The sequence below is a fragment of the Nerophis lumbriciformis genome, linkage group LG10 (assembly GCF_033978685.3).
Source record: "Nerophis lumbriciformis linkage group LG10, RoL_Nlum_v2.1, whole genome shotgun sequence".
NCBI lineage: Eukaryota > Metazoa > Chordata > Actinopteri > Syngnathiformes > Syngnathidae > Nerophis > Nerophis lumbriciformis.
This window is the reverse complement of record NC_084557.2, coordinates 24,667,669-24,690,202: the sequence shown is the minus strand read 5'-3', so window position 1 is coordinate 24,690,202 and position 22,534 is coordinate 24,667,669. Positions and strand designations below refer to the sequence as shown.

Sequence of the window (22,534 nt, the reverse complement as noted above, 5' to 3'; positions counted from 1 at the left end):
TCCCGTGGGCCGGATAAAACCTGTTCAAGTCTGCGGGCCGTACGTTTGACACCCCTGGTTTAGAGCGTTATTAGATAGATAACCTTTTTGGACATGCCGTAATGACAAACTGGAAATATGTAATATATCATATTGTAATTGTATGCATGTTCAAAATAAACTAACACAATAAGAATAACTAATAAATAATAATGGAAGTATAATTGTTTGTATATAGTATATAATTGGTGCAAAGGTTTAACATGTGTACAAGGATATTTCACATGCCTTTACTGTGTATATAATTGAACAGTATTTTTTTTTTTTTTTTTTTTTTTTTTTTTATTATTTTAAACAACATAAAAAAACACAAGATACACTTACCATTAGTGCATCAACCCAAGAAAACCCTCCCTCCCCCATCCACACTTATCCACACTCATTTACACAAAAGGGGCTGTCTCTTTCTGTTATTAAAAACTTCTGGTTCCTACAATATACATCAATACAGTCTGCAAGGGACACAGTCTTTACAGTACACATGATTGTGTGTGCTGCTGGTCCACTAACATTTTCATTAATTACTATTTTTATGTAATTGTTTTTATATTGTTTTACTTTCTTTTCTATCCAAGAAAATTATTATTATTTTTTTTTTTTAAATTTATTTATCTTATTTTATTTCACTTAAAATAAAAAAATAAATAAAAAAATAAAACAAAACAAAACAAAACAAAACAAAGGACCTTATCTTCACCAGACCGGGTTGTCAATGAAATCAGATTGTTCAAAAGGGTTCTTAAAACCAGGTCCAGTTCAGATTACGTCCAGATCGGGCTCAGCAACACACACCTTCACCCATGTGCACTGAAAACCAGGGAACACAACAGGTTGCATACAATCCACAAACAAAAATACATTTTCAAATTAAGCACCCATGTACAGTCCAGATCACATCCAAGTCGGACTCAGCAATTGAACAGTATTTATGTTGGGTACAATGTGTATTTATAATATGTTGTGAAAAGGAAATGTCATAATTTTTGGAAGCTCATCTTGTATTTGACTTTGTTTATAGGGTTAGGCGCAATAAGTGTTCAACTTAAAGTTAAAGTTAAAGTTAAAGTACCAATGATTGTCACACACACACTAGGTGTGGCGAGATTATTCTCTGCATTTGACCCATCACCCTTGATCACCCCCTGGGAGGTGAGGGGAGCAGTGGGCAGCAGCGGTGGCCGCGCCCGGGAATCATTTTGGTGATTTAACCCCCAATTCCAACCCTTGATGCTGAGTGCCAAGCAGGGAGGTAATGGGTCCCATTTTTATAGTCTTTGGTATGACCCGTTTTTCATACCGACCCTTGTTCCGTTCCGGACTCAATTCACTTAAAACCTTTTTGTTACGTTCCACACTAGAAAATATGTGTGATTCCTGCTGATATCAGACCAATATCGGCAATATTTAGGCTCCATGTAAATGAAAACAAAGTCCTATTCTAGTGGTACACCAAAGAAGTACTTGAATATTCCAACACAGTGTTAATGTTTCAACTGTGTGTAATGTTACAGTGGCCAAAAATATTAAATATACTTCTGCCTTGTTTTTAACGAATACTCGGGCCTACTTTGCTACTGTATTTTAATGTTGATCGTTGTGGTTGTTTTGTGTTTGGATGCATCAATGTATGTATTTGTAAGTTTGTCTGTGCAATTCAGCTATCACATTTACTTCTGCTTTTTTACCCTTTTTTAGACAACCAACCCAGTGACGGGGGTTAGTTGTCACAATGGGTCAGAGTGTTTTTAAAAATGTATTACCTCTTTGTTACAATGACAAAGAAAATGAGCCGCATACACATTTCAAGGTAACGCCTTAATGTAGGAATGACTATTGAAAGATGTTTTGATGATGAGCAATTCACACGAGAGTAAACAGTGTGACAACCAAACCCATTATTCCCTACTTTATGATGGTTGTATTGCAAATTTATATCGAAAATGTTGTGACGTGTAAATGTTCTGCTACTCTGTCTTAGTCAACAAAGGCACAGGGAATTAATCAAAGGGAAATTGTGTGCTGTGGTTCCAGTAGGTAACATTTCTATGCAGGTTTTTTAACAGCAGATTTTGTGCATTTTGTGCCGCCTCATGTTTTTTCGCCATCTGCAGAAGTCATATATTTATTTGACAATGTGGGTTCGGTTGAATTTGTACTTTAACCTTGAAAGCGCCACCAGTCTGTTTGACTTCTCAGGAATGTGTGATTAATGCCAACCATCAACACACTTACTATCCAGGCGGTCGCACTAACCACTAGCCACAGATTCTTGTTGTGGCAACAAACAAACTCACAACCGCGTCATTTTATTGTACTGGTGTCATTGCGTTATACTATTGAATTTATGATATTCTGTCTCCCTTTGACCAAACTTGTGCTTTTTGTCCAGATGGTCATATTTGTATCATCTGGTCAGACAGGTCATGACAGGAATAAATACTTTTGTACAACAAATGTTCTCTTCTGTTTTCGGACTAGAAGACTGATGCAAGTTTTCAACCTGGCATTGACCCAGTAACAGAGTAAGTGTTGTTTGCTTAAAACACAGATCTAAATCAAACCAGTTGCATAATACTACTACCAATTGCAGTTCAAACTGATGTTATGTTTGCAATAAGACCCAGATCGTGATCTGAAAAGTGTCATTAAGCGTGTGACTGGCCATTGTCAACAATCACTGTCGACTTTGACCTTTAACACGCAGCAAAGACCAGCAGAATGAAAACAGTTTAAAAAGTGTGATGGCTGCCACATGAGGATAAAGGAGGTGAAGACAGTTTGTCTTCCCGTGGGATTTTGCTGCCTCAGCTTGCTAAAAGACACTAGAGCAGTCTAAAAGCTGAATTATGGGACGTAAACATGAAAAGGCCAAAAGACTTTTAAGAGGTAGCCTGGTAATGTCATTAAAGTCCCGACAGAGAGATGACCAGAGGTTGCATTTTGGGATACTTCAGTGAGAACTCTTGCTTGGAGAAGAAGTAATATTTACAAGAGTCCGGGTTTGTTTATGAGCAAAAATACACAAAAACAAATTCTCACAAAACTTTGTAAAGGAGTGTTACATGTTGTAAGACGCAAGAACCCAACACATTTTACTACATTTATAAAGATTTTGCAATACAACGAAACTATTACCCCACCTCAAAATGTCTGTTTTTTTTTATTTTGCCTATCGTTCAAAATCATGTTTTTTTTTCCTAGGAAAACGCTTGCAAGATGCGACTAATGGAAGTCATCATTGCAGCCTTCAAAGCCCTCTAAAACAACTCTAAAACTCTCCATCAACGTTTTATATACAAGCTGCAAGTATATACAGTCGCGATCAAAAGTTTACATACACTTGTAAAGAACATAATGTCATGGCTGTCTTGAGATTCCAATAATTTCTACAACTCTTATTTTTTGTGATAGAGTGATTGGTCACAAAAAACATTCATGAAGTTTGGTTCTTTTATGAATTTATTATGGGTCTACTGAAAATGTGACCAAATCTGCTGAGTCAAAAGTATACATACAGCAATGTTAATATTTGGTTACATGTCCCTTGGCAAGTTTCACTGCAATACGGCGCTTTTGGTAGCCATCCACAAGCTTCTGGTTGAATTTTTGACCACTCCTCTTGACAAAATTGCTGCAGTTCAGCTAAATGTGTTGGTTTTCTGATATGGACTTGTTTCTTCAGCATTGTCCACACGTTTATGTCAGGACTTTGGGAAGGCCATTCTAAAACCTTAATTCTAGCCTGATTTAGTCATTCCTTTGCCACTTTTGATGTGTGTTTGGGGTCATTGTCCTGTTGGAACACCCAACTGCGCTCAAGACCCAACCTCCGGGCTGATGATTTTAGGTTGTCTTGAAGAATTTGGAGGTAATCCTTCTTTTTCATTGTCCCATTTACTCTCTGTAAAGCACCAGGTCCATTGGCAGCAAAACAGGCCCAGAGCATAATGCTACCACCACCATGCTTGGCCTTTAATCCCCTGGGATTAAAGGCCTCACCTTTTCTCCACAAAACATATTGTTGGGTATTGTGGCCAACAGGAAAATTTTTGTTTTCCCTGACATCACATGGACAAAGATAAGACCTTCTGGAGGAATGTTCTGTGGTCAGATGAAACAAAAATTGAGCTGTTTGGCCACAAAGGAGATGTGTTGCACTGTGTGAGACAAATGGTGGTCACACCAGATGTTGACTGCTTTTCTGATCCCCCCAGACTCACAATAAAGCAAAACTGCACACATTTCAGTGTGGCCTTTTATCGTGGGCAGCCTAAGGCACACCTGTTCTATAATCATGCTGTTTAATCAGCATCTTGATATGCCACACCTGTGAGGTGTGTTGGATTTTCTTGGCATAAAAGAGTTGCTCACCAGCACAGATTTACACAGATTTGTGAACAATATTTGAGAGAAATATGTATTTTGTGTATATTGTAAACGTTTGAGATCTTTGAGTTCAACTCCTGAAAAATGGGAAAACACAAGTGTTGTGTTTATATTTTTGTTCAGTATATTATTTTGTCTAAATTAAAGATTTTGTCGATTGTACATTTACTTTTACAGCATACCTTGTTTTAGGGGTTTGTGTTAAAGCATTAGATTAGTTAACTGTTAGCTAACAACATGTTTTCTTGTATTTTTGTGACTAGTCGTTTCAGACATCGAGGGGTTATGTCTTTGTGCTTCATTACAAACTGCATGGAAATGAACCACGCTGTGTGTTTAAGTTTTTTGGAACTGATTGCAAGCATCTTTTTAACAGGTACGTAGCATTTAGGGCTCATTTTTAATAGCTCACTTGAAGGAACATGTTGCGGAAGGCTGTGTTGTGAGTTGTCTAGTGAAAACTTGTACAAATACTTTCAAGTTAAAATGACTGAGTACTACTCACATGTCTCAGAAACACGGGTATTCTACAGTTACTAGTATTAGAGACAGGGCAGCCGGTGGGCAGAAAATACGTAATGAAAGACAGCTTTTTAAAACGCAGAAATATTATAGTAATGTATTTCCTAAATTAAAAACAATTAAATACAATTACAGAAGACATATAAAATGCATCAATTGAAACTAATTTGAATTAGGCCCCTAACTCATCCAGCAGCTATAACACCATAAAATGAAATTGCTGAATAGATGATATGTATTTTTTTTTTCTGACTGTCCAAATATGTTAAAACACACACATGCTACAGAAGATTCTCTGTCCATCGTCTGTCTTTGCAGTCTGTCTTGTCTCACAACCGTGTGTGTCCGTGTCAGGTAGTATGTGCTAAATAAAAAGCAAAATAGTACTCACAAAACAGTGATGGGTGTTGATAAATCACATTGCGCGTGCTGTATAGTATATTTGCATCTTCTCCTCCCAGTATTGTGGGTGTTTGTGGATTAGCCTATATTGTGCATATTATTAAAGACAGAGACGCAAAATGGATTGCAATCCACTTTGCACACATTTAGTAGATCAGGTCTGCGTGTGCTATCAAGTTTGCACGTGTTTTAGTACACGCAAACCTTTAGTAAATCAGGCCATTAATCGTATTGCCTCTCAAGCTAATGTTACAATTGTAAGTGCCAACAAAGCATGTATGCCGATAGAAAACGCTTGACTGTACAGTAAGGCTATACTTTTACAAAACTTTGCTAGCTTAATGCTAATTTACATTGGCTGTGCCACATACAGTGCATCCGGAAAGTATTCAAGTATTGTTTTATTTATTTTGCAAATGTATTAAAGATAAAAACTTAAGAAATCAATCAATCAATCATTTAATGTTTATTTATATAGCCCTAAAGCACAAGTGTCTCAAAGGGCTGCACAAGCCACAACGACATCCTCGGTACAAAGCCCACATAAGGGCAAGGAAAAACTCACCCCAGTGGGACGTCGATGTGAATGACTATGAGAAACCTTGGAGAGGACCGCATATGTGGGTAACCCCCCCCCCCTCTAGGGGAGACCGAATGCAATGGATGTCGAGTGGGTCTGACATAATATTGTGAGAGTCCAGTCCATAGTGGAAATCACATATACATAAGTATTCCCAGCCTTTGCTCAATACTTTGTGTATGCACCTTTGGCAGGATATACAGCTTCAAGACTTATTGAATACGATGCCACAAGCTTGGCACACCTATCTTTGGGCAGTTATCTCTTTGCAACATCTCTCATGTTGGATGGGAAGGGTTGGTTTTCACCGAGGATGCTAAACACACCTTATTCCAGCGACATCTCTTTCAGTCAATGAAAGATATGGAAACACGATCTTCAAGAGGCAGAACCCCCTGCAAAACAATTGGTCCAGACTCTGTCTCTCCGCCTTGAAGCAATGTGATTGTCAGCGGTCTCCAGTCTTTGCGAACATCTTTAACACCTCACTGGAGACATGCCACGTGCCAGCCTGTTTCTAGTCCACCACCGTCATTAGTGTCCCAAAAATACAAATGATCACTGGACTTAATGACTACAGACCCTTCGCCCTGACCTGTGGGGTGATTAAGTCTTTTGAGCACCTTAAACACCCCAAAGACATTACTGACCTCCTCATGGAGCCCCTACAGTTCACCTACTGAGAAAACAGGTCTGCTGTCAAATTGGCCATCCACTCCATCCACAAGCATCTGGACTCAGCAGAAACGTGCGTCAGGATCGGTTTTGTGGACTTTAGCTCTGCTTTCAAAACAATACGCTGCTCCAGGACAGGCTCTTTCAGCTAACCGTGCATGACCCCATCAGCTGGTAAATCAAAGACTTCCGGTCTGACAGGAGACAGCAGGTGAAGCTGGGGAAGAATGTATCGGACAGCAGGATCATTAGCACTCCCCTCAAAGCTGCTTTCTTTCCCTTCTGCTCTTCTCAATCAATCAATCAATCAATCAATCAATGTTTATTTATATAGCCCTAAATCACAAGTGTCTCAAAGGGCTGCACAAGCCAAAACTTCTCCCTGTATACCAACAGCTTCACCTCCAGTCACCAGTCTGTCAACCTCCTCAAGTTTTCAGACGACACCACCCTCATTGGACTCATCTCTGGTGGGGAAGACAGTGGAGATGGTTGAGGACTTTAGAAAAAAACACTGCAATCCGCAGCTGCATCGTCATTGGTGATCTCACGGTGTCTACTGTGGAGTCTTTCCACTTCCAGGGGACAACAATCACCAAGGATCTCAAGTGGGAGCTGAACATCACCTCCCTCATCACAAAAGGACAGCAGAGAATGTACTTTCTGCGGCAGATGAAGAAGTTCAAGTTGCAAATGACCATGATGGCACACTCTTACATCACAGTCTGGTATGCAGCACCACAGCTACAGACAAGTGCATGAGACTAAAACGAATCATCCTCTCTGCAGAGAAGTTAAACGGCTGCAATCTAATCTGTACGCCTCCAGGACCCTGAGGTGGGCCGACCCCTCTCACCCAGCACATGGACTGTTTGAGACCCTTCCCTCTGGTCAGAAGGCTGCAGTCCATCAGGGACAAAACCTATTGACTCAAAAACAGTTTCTTTCCCTCTGCTATCAGACTAATCAACAATGTCCCTGCCCGTCCCTCTCCTTCCACATAACACAACTCTCATCAGCCCCACAGTCACAAAACATCCCAACAATGTGAAGGCTGAAACAGTTTCCTGACTTTATTACTTACTTTATTACTTACTTGCACCCCATTGCAACTTTGGTACATTTTGTGTGTTTGTTTTTTTTTGTAATTATGTTTTATAAAAATATTCTATTTTTTTTATTGTCAATTGTTTCTTAAATTTCATTTTACCTAAGTTCTTTCTATTTTGGCTTTACTCCTCACGTTAGTTGTTTTTACACCAATACACCAGACAAATGCCTTTGTTTATTTGTATTCGGCAAAAAAAAAAAAAGATTCTGATTCTGATAATACTTCCTAGCTCGGTAACACACCATAACATATACACTACTGCCATCTAACGTCTTGGAATTGCAACTGCATACAAAGTATATTCTAGAATACTTGCAAATGAGACGCAGAAGTGTAATAAATCAAACCCCAGGTGGTACAATCGTGGTCAAAAGTTTGCATACACTTGTAAAGGACATAATGCCATGGCTGTCATGTGTTTCCAATAATTTCTACAACTCTTATTTTTTTGTGATAGAGTGATTGGATCACAAAAAACATTCATGAAGTTTGGTTCTTTTATGAATTTATTATGGGTCTACTGAAAATGTGACCAAATATGCTGGGTCAAAAGTATACATACAGCAATGTTAATATTTGGTTACATGTCCCTTGACAGGTTTCACTGCAATAAGGCACTTTTGGGAGCCATTCACAAGCTTCTGGCAAGCTTGGTTGAATTTTTGACCACTCCTCTTGACAAAATTGGTGCAGTTCAGCTAAATGTGTTGGTTTTCTGACATGGACTTGTTTCTTCAGCATTGTCCACACGTTTAAGTCAGGACTTTAGGAAGGCCATTCTAAAACCTTAATTGTAGCCTGATTTAGCCATTCCTTTGCCACTTTTGACGTGTGTTTGGGGTCGTTGTCCTGTTGAAACACCCAACTGTAAATGTAACATTATGTTGTTAGAAATATACGCCACACTGGGAATCGACACCAAACAAGAATGACAAACACATTTTGGGAGAACATCCGCACAGTAACACAACATAAACACAACAGAACAAATACCCAGAATCCTTTGCAGCACTAACTCTTCCGGCACGCTAGAAGGTGTGTGTGTGTGTGTGTGTGTGTGTGTGTGTGTGTGTGTGTGTGTGTGTGTGTGTGTGTGTGTGTGTGTGTGTGTGTGTGTGTGTGTGTGTGTGTGTGTGTGGAGTGGGGTGGCGGCGGGGTATGGAGGTAGCGGGGGTGTATATTGTAGCGTCCCGGAAGAGTTAGTGCTGCAAAGGGTACTGGGTATTTGTTCTGTTGTGTTTATGTTGTGTTACTGTGCGGCTGTTCTCCCAAAATGTGTTTGTCATTCTTGTTTGGTGTGGATTCACAGTGTGGTGTATATTTGTAACAATGTTAAAGTTACTTATACGGCCACTCTCAGTGTAACCTGTATCGCTGTTGATGAAGTATGCTTTGCATTTACGTGTGTGTGCGTACAGGAGCCGCTCATATCTTGAGACTGGGCGGGCATGTTGTTAGAAGGGATGAAAAGCGGATGTGACGTCAGCTCGTAGAGGACGTTAAAAGCAGTGCCTGTAAGGCACACCCCCAAGACTGTGGAATACGAGAAATAATGTCTGATGAACACCTTTGTTCGATAATGAGGGAAGCTTCAGCTCAAAGCCCGACATTAATGAATTAGCATCCAAGAAAAGATGGCAGGTATCTGGCTTGGGCACATCAGATTAGATCAGTGTGTTGCGAACTGAGCAGTTTAAAGTCCTGAATGGTTGGTTTATTCATTATTTTATTTTCAAATTTATTAGCCTGTGGAAAAAGTTAATGTTGATATTTACCTCAGAAGGCTGCACATAGAAAAGAGGCATTCAATTTTTATTTAAATTGTATTTGATATGCCATTAATATTTGTTAATTATTATTATTATTATTTGAAACTCGATTTTGCATGTCACTATAAAGTTATATAAGCCTTGCTTGTTCAATATTTAATGCAAAACTTGTTTGGGTCCCTATTAAAAGGTTAATTTGTTCAACCTTGGCCCGCGGCTTTGTTCAGTTTTAAATTTTGGCCCACTCTGTATTTGAGTTTGACACCCCTGTTCTAGATAATTGTACTTATCTCACCATATGAAATATAACTTATTTCAATAATTATTATTTATTTATTTATTTTTTATTTATTTTTTATTGTTATTACTGAATTGAATACCGTATTTTTCGGACTATAAGTCGCAGTTTTTTTTCATAGTTTGGGCGGGCTATAGTGCGATTTATATATGTTTTTTTCCTTCTTTATTATGCATTTTCTGCAGGTGCGACTTATACTCCGAAAAATACGGTACTTTGAGAACAGGAAGTGAACAAAAGTTTTAGCAACTGCTATGTAAAGGAACATGGGTAGGATTAAATAAACTACTAAACCTACTCCTTTTCGAACATGTTGACTAGAGATACTGGAAATTGTGATTATTACGTTGCATGCATGTTCAAAATAAACACAAACTCATCTCAACATCGTGCAATCTTTCCTAAAAATATCTCTTCCCCCCCCTCTGATTGTTTCCACTTCATCTTGGCTGCAGATCACGTGTGTGCTGCTGTGGATTTTGTAAGTGGTGTTTGCTTTTCCTCTTCCAGATTTTGGAAACTCTCTACGAAAATTTGATAAAGCCATAGAAATAAGACTCATCGTCACATTCTCCACCGAGGCCTGTGCCACACAACACAAGGATCCGATTATAAAAAGCAGACAGTAGATCAGCTGCATACCTTTGAAAAATAAATACAGACGATGACATCATTGCTGAACATGCCAGGAAGTGGTCATGGAAATGAGCCGTTTTGCTTCATGGATCAGTCCAGGCTGACCTGGAAGGCACTACGTGTCGACATGACGTCAAACGACCTTAGAACCCTGACCTTTGTTGGCGACAAAAAATGTGTTCTTCTTTTCAGGTTGTTAAGTCTGGTCCAGCTAACCAATATATACATGCTCCATTATAGATTGTAATTTCATTTTAATCACATTTTCTTGATAAGAAATGATTAATGATAATTAATAATAGATATTGTGTAGCTTGCACCCAACTTTAAATCTGCCACTATTTACAAGCTGCTCTCTACTAAGCTAGAAAATTGCCTTTTGCATCAGATGACATTTATAACAAAACATGACTGCCTCGAGAGTTGCAATTTGCATAATTGAAGTCTGCATGTGCACCCTGCTATCAGTGGCATTTGCAACAGTTATCAAGTTTGACATTTTCCTCTCATTGCTGGGTTCAACTTTAAACATTCCCTGTGTTACTTTGCATCATCATGTGTTATATTATTTCTAGTAGATAAATACATTAGTAGCTAGCAGTATAGAACAACAGGGCGGCATTTTCTAGGGTCCGCCGCAAGGATGAGGAATTGTTGTCAGGGTTACGCATTTGAATGTGTCGTGATCCCCAAAATACAGAGACGGTAGGCGACGTGCAGGTAAAAAAAGTTGAATTAACCTGGTAAAAATAACAAAAGGTATAAAACATCAGGGTAGTGCAGAGTACGTAGTGGCAGCCAGGTAAGGCAGCACAAAAGCAAAAAGTAACACAATACAACTATCCAGCACTTAACCCTTGTGTGGTGTTCGGGTCTGTGGGACCCGTTTTCATTTTTTATAAAAAAAAATGATACAATTAATTAATTTTTCAAACTGAGACTCACTGACTTTGGATAATTTTCTGTGAAGAACATATATCAGAATACATATTTAATGAACACACACCATACACCCCCCCTACACATTTCTATTACATATAAGATGTCCAAGTCCACTGGACCGGGGCTAATAGAAGTGTGGAAATTGATGTTCTGTGTACCACACGCACCCAACCACCCACCCACACACACACACACACACACACACACACACACACAGCAGGCCTATACAGGAGGAGGACAGAGTGTAGGTACACAGAACATCAGAGGGTCAAATGTGCGAGAAAATGAGAGCAGACAGTGTTGACAAACAATGTCGCAACCTTGTGTGGGAGAAACACAAAAGAAGAATCCCTGTGGGGTGCAGAAACTGGCAAATAAATTTTCCTTGCAACGTTCATATTGTTGTTACTCAGCCAGCGTTTGTGGGTCTGATGAACCCGTTGCATTTTGTGGCTTTTAATGCCTCACACTCAAACACTTTTATGTTAAAATACTGAACAGATGTTTATTGGGATAAGGTAAACATCTGTTCAGTATTTTAACATAAAAGTGTTTGATTGTGAGGCATTAAAAACCACACAATGCAACGGGTCCATCAGACCCACAAACGCTGGCTGAGTAACAACAATATGAACATTACACAAGGGTTGAATAGAAGAACCTTAAATCGGCCTAGTGACGAATTGAGAACAGGTGTGCTGTTGGATGATCGTATTAAAGTTTGAAAACAGTGTGCTTCTGTCAGGACGCTTCAATATTTGTTTGTGCTCGACACCAGGTGTGACCACTTTGCTCCCAATCCCCGCCCTACACTGCTCACAAGTTGACATCACCGGGGGTTTATGTATTATTTCGCAGTGTTTAGTTAGTGTCAGCGCTCCTTCCTCCCTGTTTTTCCACTTCCCGTGCGCTTCCCCTGCCTTGTCACAGCCAGTGTGGAGCGCTGATTGACACTCCTGCCTCCGCTTGGTTATTAGGACACGCACTTGTTGACTATCACTATCTTAGTGTGTAGCTGTTTTGTTGTGATTGTGGTTTGCAAAGTGTTGCCATCTTTTGCATACTTGCACGTTGTTGTTGTTGCAAAGATATTTAAACTAGCATACTTACCTGCACGCCGTGTTCTGTCTCAGCATCATGGTGTCACGCTGAGTGCCAATATGTGAGTTTGAGAAAATGTATGTTATTTGTTTGCTCACATGTATCTTGTATGTCAGGTGGTGTCAAATTAAGGACTGCAAATTATTTGGCAGCCTGGTGTACCTATTGATTCTCTGTGAGTAATGTATACACACTGACCATAAACGATTATGTATATATATATATATATATATATATATATATATGTCCATCCATCCATTTTCTACCGCTTGTCCCTTTTTGGGTTCGCGGGAGGTACTGGAGCTTATCTCAGCTGCATTTTGGGCAGAAGGCGGGGTACACCCTGGACAAATCGCCACCTCATCACAGGGCCAACACAGATAGACAGACAACATTCACACTTAAATTCACACACTAGGGCCAATTTAGTGTTGCCAATCAACCTATCCCCAGGTGCATGTCTTTGGAGGTGGGAGGAAGCCGGAGTACCCGGAGGGAACCCACGCAGTCACGTGGAGAACATTCAAACTCCACACAGAAAGATCCCGAGCCTGGGATTGAACCCAGGACTACTCAGGACCTTTGTATTGTGAGGCAGACACACTAACCCCTCTGCCATATATCTCAGTTGTGGTCAAAAGTTTACATACACTTGTAAAGAACATAATGTCATGGCTGTCTTGAGTTTCCAATAATTTTCTACAACTCTCATTTTTTTGTGATAGAGTGATTGGAGCACATACTTCTTTGTCACAAAAACCATTCATGAAGTTTGGTTCTTTTATGAATTTATTATGGGTGTACTGAAAATGTGACCAAATCTGCTGGGTCAAAAGTATACATACAGCAATGTTAATATTTGGTAGCACTTTTGGTAGCCATCCACAAGCTTCTAGTTGAATTTTTGACCACTCCTCTTGAAAAAAATTGGTGCAATTCAGCTAAAATTTGTTGGTTTTCTGACATGGACTTGTTTCTTCAGCATTGTCCACACGTTTAAGTCAGGACTTTGGGAAGGCCATTCTAAAACCTTAATTCTAGCCTGATTTAGCCTTTCCTTTACCACTTTTGACGTGTGTTTGGGGTCATTGTCCTGTTGGAACACCCAACTGCGCCCAAGACCCAACCTCCGGGCTGATGATTTGAGGTTGTCCTGAAGAATTTGGAGGTAATCCTCCTTTTTCATTGTCCCATTTACTCTCTGTAAAGCACCAGTTCCATTGGCAGCAAAACAGGCCCAGAGCATAATACTACCACCACCATGCTTGACGGTAGGAATTGGTGTTCCTGGGATTAAAGGCCTCACCTTTTCTCCTCCAAACATTGTGTTCGATATTGTGGCCAAACAGCTCAATTTTTGTTTCATCTGACGACAGATATATATATATATATATATATATATATATATATATATATATATATATATATATATAACATGGGCATTAAACAATAATTATTTGTGAAAATAAACATAGAACCAAAAAATATCTACATCATCACGTTGGTGTCAATCCAATACCAATACTGCTCTTTGTATCGATACTGTTGATAATTGGATCAACACGCCCATCCCCTCGCCTCTCACCCCCAGGGGTCACGGACCCTCGGATGTGAGTGTATGCACTTAATGAATAGGTTTACTTTTTATTATAACCATTATTCTCATTCATGTACTGTCAACATTGCCTCTCGAAATAACCAATGAAATACAATTCACAGCACTGTCAATCAAATTTGATCCTCTCATGGCTGCTTTCCAGGTTATTCGTCGTCTTTTTATTAGCTCACTGACTCAATTTCCTCCAGCTTTGCTTTAATGCTTAAAATGACAAATATCGCACCAAATCTTTTTTTTTTTCTTGAAACGATCATGACAACAATTGTAGTTAAAGAAAAGAACAAGACTTAAGCACAGAGACTTGTATTTTGCCATGTAAATGAGCTATTCAGACTCCAGCAAGACCCAGAATGCAATGCTTTTCCACGTCACACTTTCAAGCCCTATTGGCTCACTTCCTCAACCGCGCCATGGTGCACCTGGGCAAGGCACCAAACCCAGCGGCATGTGTGTGTGGGTGTGACAGCATTTGGAATAGCCCCCCACTCTGACATCTTTCCTTTTTTACTTGATTATGTGGAGTGATTGATAATTGATGTAATATGGTATACAGTACATGCAATTTCTCCCTTGTGTCACAATTAGGGAGAAATTGCTGCTGTGCAAAAAAAAAAAAAAAAAAAAAAAAAAACCCTCCAAACTGGGCCCTGCCAAGCGGGTGACATTACACAGTTACAGTATACAGTATATTTACATAATGAAATGATTTCCTCAAGTCAAAAAGGTGCCTTTTTTTTTTTAACCATGACACATTGTGGAAAAATAGTTTGAATAGAAGCTGTGAGTGTGCAGTTCCTTTTACATGGTCTCCACAGCAGCAGCTGCCTGGTATTTTGAGGTCAGAGTGATTTAGCCATCATGGAAAAGGGGGAAACTCCCGGGGGACCTCTGTGGGTAACACATCTGAGCATAGGCTCATCCTGCAGATTGCTCTCAATAAACCTCTCTCCCTGCTAGGAAACCACTAATGAAGTGTCATATCACCCAATTATGCACTTTGATAAATGATATATATAAAGTATGTAAGACATATCGTATATAAGAGCGCAATATACCGCATTGGAGAAACATTTTTCCATAGTGAGCCACAATATTTCTCTAAAACAGGGGTGTCAAACGTACGGCCAGTGGGCCAGATCAGGTCCGCGAACAGGTTTTATCCGGCCCGCAGGATGAGTTTGCTAAGTATAAAATGAGCGAACATTTTTGAATGAAAGAAACTGCTGTTCTAAATGTGTCCACTAGATGCTGCAATAGCAATTCTTTGTATCTTTGTAGATAATGCTACATGTGTAAAAAAAATAATGATAAACCACATGTACCGTATTTTTCGGAGTATAAGTCGCACCGGAGTATAAGTCGCACCTGCCGAAAATGCATAATAAAGAAGGAAAAATACATATAAGTTGCACTGGAGCCCGGCCAAACTATGAAAAAAACTGACTTATAGTCCGAAAAATACGGTATTTAATATTTGTATGTTTGCTGTGGTACATTATTTAATTATGATTTATCTGTTCACTGTTCTGTTACAGATAACAAGGAAATTGGATAAAATAGTTATGGTATGAAAAGAGGTAGGATTAAATAAGTTCTGCTTCTTCTTACTCCTTTTCGGACGTGCTGTAATGAAACGACTGGAACTGTGTGATGCATAACATTGTATCGTATGCATGTTCGAAACAAACTGAAACTGAAACATGATGTTAGTGCACCAGTCGAGGAAAATGAGCAAACTACATAAAAAACATCCTGTAATTTGATTTTGATACAATTTTTTTTATCTTGATAGATTGAAAATTAACACCAAATGAGTTGACCGATGAACATTATCACACAATTTATTCAGAAAGTATAAATAACGACAAATAAAGATAGAATTGCAACATCCATCCATTTTCTACCGCTTATTCCCTTTGGGGTCGCGGGGGGCGCTGGAGCCTATCTCAGCTACAATCGGGCGGAAGGCGGGGTACACCCTGGACAAGTCGCCACCTCATCGCAGAGAATTGCAACATGTAAGTGTAAAACAAAATAGTGTAAAAAAACAACAACATTATTATTTGTACATTTTCAGAATGTGCTAGTTCTATTTTTAAGCAAAGAAAACAATCGGAAGTTGTCTTGAAATTGCCGTGATTTTACCAGTCTGGCCCACTTGGGAGTAGATTTTTCTCCATGTGGGCCCCGATCTAAAATGAGTTTGACACCCCTGCTCTAAAAGAACAATTCCGCTAACTTTATTCTTCAGGTTTTATGGCTGTTGATTCCCACACTTGGGAATCAACCATTTGGGACCTGACAACATGCAGAGACATGAATAAATAAAAATATCTACGTTTGTATTTACACCATAGAAAGAATCCATCCATCCATTTCCTACCGCTTATTTCCCTTCGGGGTCGCGGGGGGCGCTGGAGCCTATCTCAGCTACAATCGGGCGGACCCTGGACAAGTCACCACCTCATCGCAGGGTCAACACAGATAGACAGACAATATTCACACTTAAATTCACACACTAGGGCCAATTTAGTGTTGCCAATCAACCTATCCCCAGGTGCATGTCTTTCGAGGTGGGAGGAAGCCGGAGTACCCGGAGGGAACCCACGCAGTCACGGGGAGAACATGCAAACTCCACACAGAAAGATCCCGAGGCCGGGATTGAACTCACGACTACTCAGGACCTTCGTATTGTGAGGCAGACGCACCAACCCCTCTTCCACCGTGCTGCCCTAGAAAGAATCCATCATCGGATAATTACACCCGATTATGCAACAAGCCGTCTCCAGGGTGACTCAGATGACAACAATTCATGAAAAGGGAACTCCTACAGCATGACTTCAGAGTATATTGACTCTTTGAGAGTTTTGCAAAGAGGAGCGCAGACATTATCGCAGTCAACATGGTCGAATCGGACTCTCCACTTCCTGCAGAAATGCACGCGGTCATTTAGGGTAAACACATCAAGGCTATTTTTTAACAGCTCCTCAAAAACAACCTTTGACTTTCAAAGAGAAATTGCTGAACAAAGGAGGATTGTTGCCAAATGTGAGCAGTGGTAGACCTGAAGGAATGTGTGTCTGTTCTTGAGTATCCAAAAGTCCATAAACAAGCTCAACAACATCATCAATGTATTTTGTATAAAGCAAAGAAGAAACCTTGCTTTTTACCTCAACTATCCAAGAGACAATATTGAACGATAACCAGACTATGTCAGTTTCTGTTAAGAAAAGTGCTTTCTTTGGGATTTCTTTTGCATGTCTTGCTTTTCTGCTCTTAAGGGATTAAAAGATTGGATTAGGAGAGAGGGAGAGATGTTGGCCATTTGAGAACAAAGGAAGCACCCCCAAGAGAAAGGGGAGAACTGTAGAAGTAAACTTCTCTTACTGTGGGGCCAGGATGTCCCTTGAGGTACGAAGATGAGGAAGAGAAGGGAAATGAAGAGGAACCTGCCTTCCCTCCCACTGGTGAGTGTGCTAGTCCAGGGAATTGCGTGGGACCCCCAGTTGGTTTGCCCCAGCTGTAGTTCTGGATCCGCCAACAGCATGCTGCAGTCTGGAACTCTGTTTACTTTCTGAACTCAGCTGACATCACCATCCTAAACTCCTCCAATGCTTCCCGCCCCCTTCTTCCAATTCTCTCTCTCTTTCTCACTCTCTCTCTCTCTCTCTCTCTCTCTCTCTCTCTCTCTCTCTCTCTCTCTCTCTCTCTCTCTCTCTCTCTCTCTCTCTCTCTCTCATTTCTCCCTCAGTCTCCTTGCCTCTCTCATTATCCTTGGCCTCAGGTTACAGTTCAGACTTCCAAAACTCCAGTTCCAGTACCACAAGCATTACTCTTGAATGAATGCATCCACCGGCCTTTTGTCCTAAACTCACTGTGGTTGCCATTCACAGATACAAAGACACACACACTCTCACACATAATAACTGTATGTCGAGCACTGCACCAAATGATGTGATGGAATTCACGTCTGGTGGACTACTTGAGCAGTCTGAAACATCTTAGTCAGTGCAATTCAAGCTCAGCAGTGTTCTGATTCTGATAACAGGTGTTAGAGTGCACCACGTTACACAAAATAACATTGTGTTTATTTCCTCATAACACAAGGTGAAAACAGAACCCATGATTTAAAGAAATATTCTGAGCTTAAACTTCAGTCTATGTTCGATCATCCTCCAAAGTTTCAGTTATCTTGGTCGCTTTGCATAAAAGTCATGTTCTTTCCAAAATATTCCAAAAATAATATACTCACTAGAGATGCGCGGTTTGCAGACACAACCGCGGAGTCCGTGGATAAACCGCGGGTCGGGCGGGTAAAAATAGAAAATTTTAAATAGATGCGGGCGGTTGGCGGTTGAACCAATTCGGAAATATATATACATAGTTAAATGTTGTTACCCACATACGAAAAACGAGTAGCACTCTTTGAAACAGTCAATTATTCATCAGGCACTGCAGCACAACACAACAGAAGAAGAAGAAGAAAAAAAAAAAGATGGCATCGCGTCCCAGCAACATGTGGCGCAAGTGAGCGCTCCTTCAGTGCAGCAGGGCGCATTTTAGAGGCCAGGCGCTCTCGCATGAATCCTGGCACTGTAGATGCCATTTTATTCCTGCATAGTGCTAACAAAAAAAAAAGTAAGTAGACATACGGTTGGATATGTTAAACGAATTAGTCTACGTTACCTATAGGTTATACCAAATAAGCCCATGTCTAACCTATATTGAGTTCGGCGGATGGCGGGCGGGTGTGGTTTTGATAAAATGTTGGTTCGGGTGGATGGCGGATGGATGACGACTTTTGTGATGCGGTTGCGGATGAAATAATTGCCTATCCGCGCATCTCTAATACTCACCCTCTAACCACATTAAATGTTTAGAATTAAAAATTAAAATGTGCTTGACTACAGCGCAGGATTTGTTGAAGAGAAAATGTATTTTCCTTGGTTGAAGAAAACATGTTGGAGAAGTCCAATGACTTTAAAGATTCCTAATTGATCATTTTTCCATACATTAAAGAATCAAGATACTGTTTCCCTGCCAAGCTTGGAAAGTGGACGCTGCTTTGAAATGTGGCGCCAAACAGTTTAACATTTCGAAAACCAGAAAATAAAAAATTATACACTAAAGAGACACCATTCTGTTGCCACAAAACAAGAAACCCATCATTCTCAACAAACAACTCAAGTCCAGATAGAGAAAGAATGGCTTTGACTGATTCTGTACGTCAATGATGTACCCTAGACTGACAAGTGAAGTGAAGGGAATTATGTTTATATAGCACTTTTCTCTAGTGACTCAAAGGGCTTTACATAGTGAAACCCAATATCTAAGTTACATTTAAACCAGTGTGCGTGGCACTGGGAGCAGGTGGGTATAGTATCTTGTTCAAGGACACAACGGCAGTGACTAGGATGGTGGAAGCGGGGATCGAACCTGGAACCCTAAAGTTACTGGCACGGCTGCTCTACCAACCGAGCCCCGCTGACAAGAGTCTCGTCCTATAGTTGCTGGTAACCTGTCAATAGTCCTCCCCAGGCCATCCATGTTTTTGGCCATCAGTCTCTCCAGCTCCCGCTCCCAGAGCAGTTCCAGGGAGCCTTCTACAAGCAAGACCAATGACTCCATTGCACGCCTCAGCTGGTTGTTCTCCTCTTCCTACGGGTAGTACTGGACCAGCTCCTGCTTGGTCAATTTCTGCAGGCTCTCAACGTGGTACATCTCATAGGTCTGGGAAGTCCTGCGAGAGAAACTACCCGCCGGCTTTGCAGAGTCTGCCAATGCTGTTGCTGCAAACTCTGCTGCCACCACCGCTGGGGAATTTTGCCTATTGTTCACAATGATTATGAAAGACATGACAATGGATGGATTTTTTTTTTTTATGCATTCTAACTTACAAATTGAGATAAATAAAAACCAGATTACAGCGGAGCCAATGGGAGGTCCTCTATTTTGCCCATCAAATCCAATAAATAACCATTCAAAAACCGCCAACAATACTCCATTTACATTTTGTGACTTGAATGTTAACCAAGTATTGGTGAGATTGTTATTTTAAGCACTAACGGAGATAGACTGTTAATGGCGCCGTGATCCATGCCATGTGTCCCTATGAATACATCATTGAGCAGTCTGCTGCTTTCTCGCTTCCTTGATTCCTGCAAGTTTATTGTAGATCATAAAACTTGCATCTCACCTGGACAGAAGAAGTCTGAGGAGGTATTCCGGCAAGTAGGCACACTTCGACAGCCATTTAGGGCCCGGAAATGGCGAGAACAACACAAAAAGACGCTTGGTGCCTCCCTCCCCCACTCGTTTCTTCGTGAGGAATATCATATATTCCCATCTAAATGGGAATATATATGAACATCCCAGCAGTCGACATCATAATGACAGCAGACATTGCACAGTAAGTGAAGTTTTATTATGTTTGATGGCTCTCATGAAGTCTGCAATGAGTAATAATCAGTGATGAAGAAGGGAAAAAAAAGGCCTCGGGGAACATGATTATTTTGTTGTATACTAGGCAAAGGGAAGGAGGCGACACCAAGGCAGAACTGCGTTTTTGAAGGTTTATTTAAACCTTTGATGAATGTGTGGGAAGTGTATGCTACCACTAGTGAGTGAATGCAGACTATGTGTGGAATTAACAATGTATAATTTACCAGAGGGTGTTGTCGGTGCGTGTTGGATGTATCTTTCGTCGAATCCAAAGGGGAAGGCGAAGGGGTAGTCAGCAGGAAGGCAAGCAGTCGGGGGCTGGAGAGAGGCAACGATGTCAGGGTCCAAACAGTGGTCAAGGATCGGGGAAGGCAAGCAACAATCCGGGAGGAGGTCGTGAGGCAAGACACGATCGCGGAAAACACTGTGGAAGACACAAAAGACATCAAAACAGGAACGAGGAAGAGCACAATGAAGGCGAGCAAGGAACGAGGGAGAGGTGCCAGACGTGATGCTTACTCAGGTGAGATTGGCTACGTTCTGGCAAAGGTCTCCTGGCTTCGCTGTCTCTTTATGCCGCTCCCTCTCGTCAAGCCCAGGTGTGATGATGAGTGATTGCCTGCAGCCTTGTTGCTGCCCAGCGTGAGCGGGGGCGTGTCCGAGCGAGCAGCCAGAAGAGGAATTGTGACACTCAGAATTAAGAGAGACACGGGTTCGAATCCGCGCCGTGACAGTACCTCCCCCCTTAGGCGAGGCACCCGACGAGCGCCGGGGAGCATCAGGATTGGCGCGGTAGAAATCCTCTAGAAGTGAGGGATCGGCAAGATAGGAGGCTGGTACCCAAGACCTGTCCTCTGGTCCATAACCCTCCCAGTCGACCAGATACACAAGCCCCCTACCCTGTCGACGGACCCTGAGGATTTCTTTAACCGTCCAAACCTGATCTCCATTTTCCAGGAACCTAGAGGGAGGGGGGGCAGGGACAGGGGGAGACAGAGCGCTCTCCGCTACCGGTTTTATCTGTGAAACATGTACTACCGAGTGTCTCTTAACCGAGGGTGGGAGAGCTAGCTTGACAGATACGGGGTTAATTATAGAGATGATGGGGAATGGACCAACGTAACGGGGTGCTAACTTCTTAGAAGGTACCTGAAGATTAAGGTCCTTGGCCAATAACAAGACTTGCTGGCCCGGCCGATAGGATGGAGCCGGGACGCGATGACGGTTGGCGTTGCGGCACATCTTTGCAGAAGCCTTCTCTAAGGCTGCTCGAGCGGCTCTCCACACCCTCTGACACTTCCTTATGTGGGCCTTAGTAGAGGGCACTGCAATCTCCAATTCTTGCTGGGGAAACAAGGGGGGTTGATAGCCCAAAGAACATTCAAAAGGTGACATACCGGTAGCGGAGCTCCTCAAGGAGTTGTAGGAGTATTCCACCCAAGGAAGGAACTTGCTCCAGGTAGTGGGCTTCTTACTGGCGACGCAGCGGAGCATGGTCTTCACGCTCTGGTTCGCCCTTTCAGCCTGCCCGTTGCTCTGGGGGTGGTATCCCGAAGTGAGACTGACCGAGGCCCCAATCCCCTTACAAAAGGCTCTCCAGACTTGTGAAGAAAACTGGGGGCCCCGATCAGACACAATGTCTACCGGGATACCATGCAATTTGATGACGTGAAGTGTGAGGAGGTCAGCCGTCTCCGAAGCAGAAGGTAGTTTGCCAAGAGGAATGAAATGGGCTGCTTTGGAGAATCGGTCTACAATGGTTAATATGGTAGTGTTACCTCTGGAGGCTGGAAATCCAGTGATGAAATCCAAGGCGATGTGTGACCAAGGGCGGGCAGGGATGGGGAGCGGGTGAAGGAGACCAGCTGGGGGTCTGTGTGATGCCTTGCTGCGGGCACAAGAAGAACATGCTGCGATAAACTCACGCGTGTCTCTGGCCATGGATGGCCACCAGAAGCGTCTACGAAGCAGTGAAAGGGTTCTTTGGAATCCAGGATGGCAGGAAAACAGGCTA

General features: G+C 41.5%; 1 protein-coding gene across 1 annotated transcript in view; it reads right to left on the bottom strand.

Annotated features, from left to right (window-relative positions):
• The window catches only part of pamr1b (peptidase domain containing associated with muscle regeneration 1b), an 80,658-nt gene extending 63,020 nt beyond the window's left edge, over nt 1–17,638 (bottom strand). The window contains exon 1 of the mRNA XM_061969970.1: nt 17,467–17,638. Coding sequence (XP_061825954.1) covers nt 17,467–17,626 — 160 coding nt within the window. The 5' untranslated portion in view covers nt 17,627–17,638. The remainder of the gene's footprint in view (nt 1–17,466) is intronic.
• Nucleotides 17,639–22,534: the final 4,896 nt, after the last annotated feature.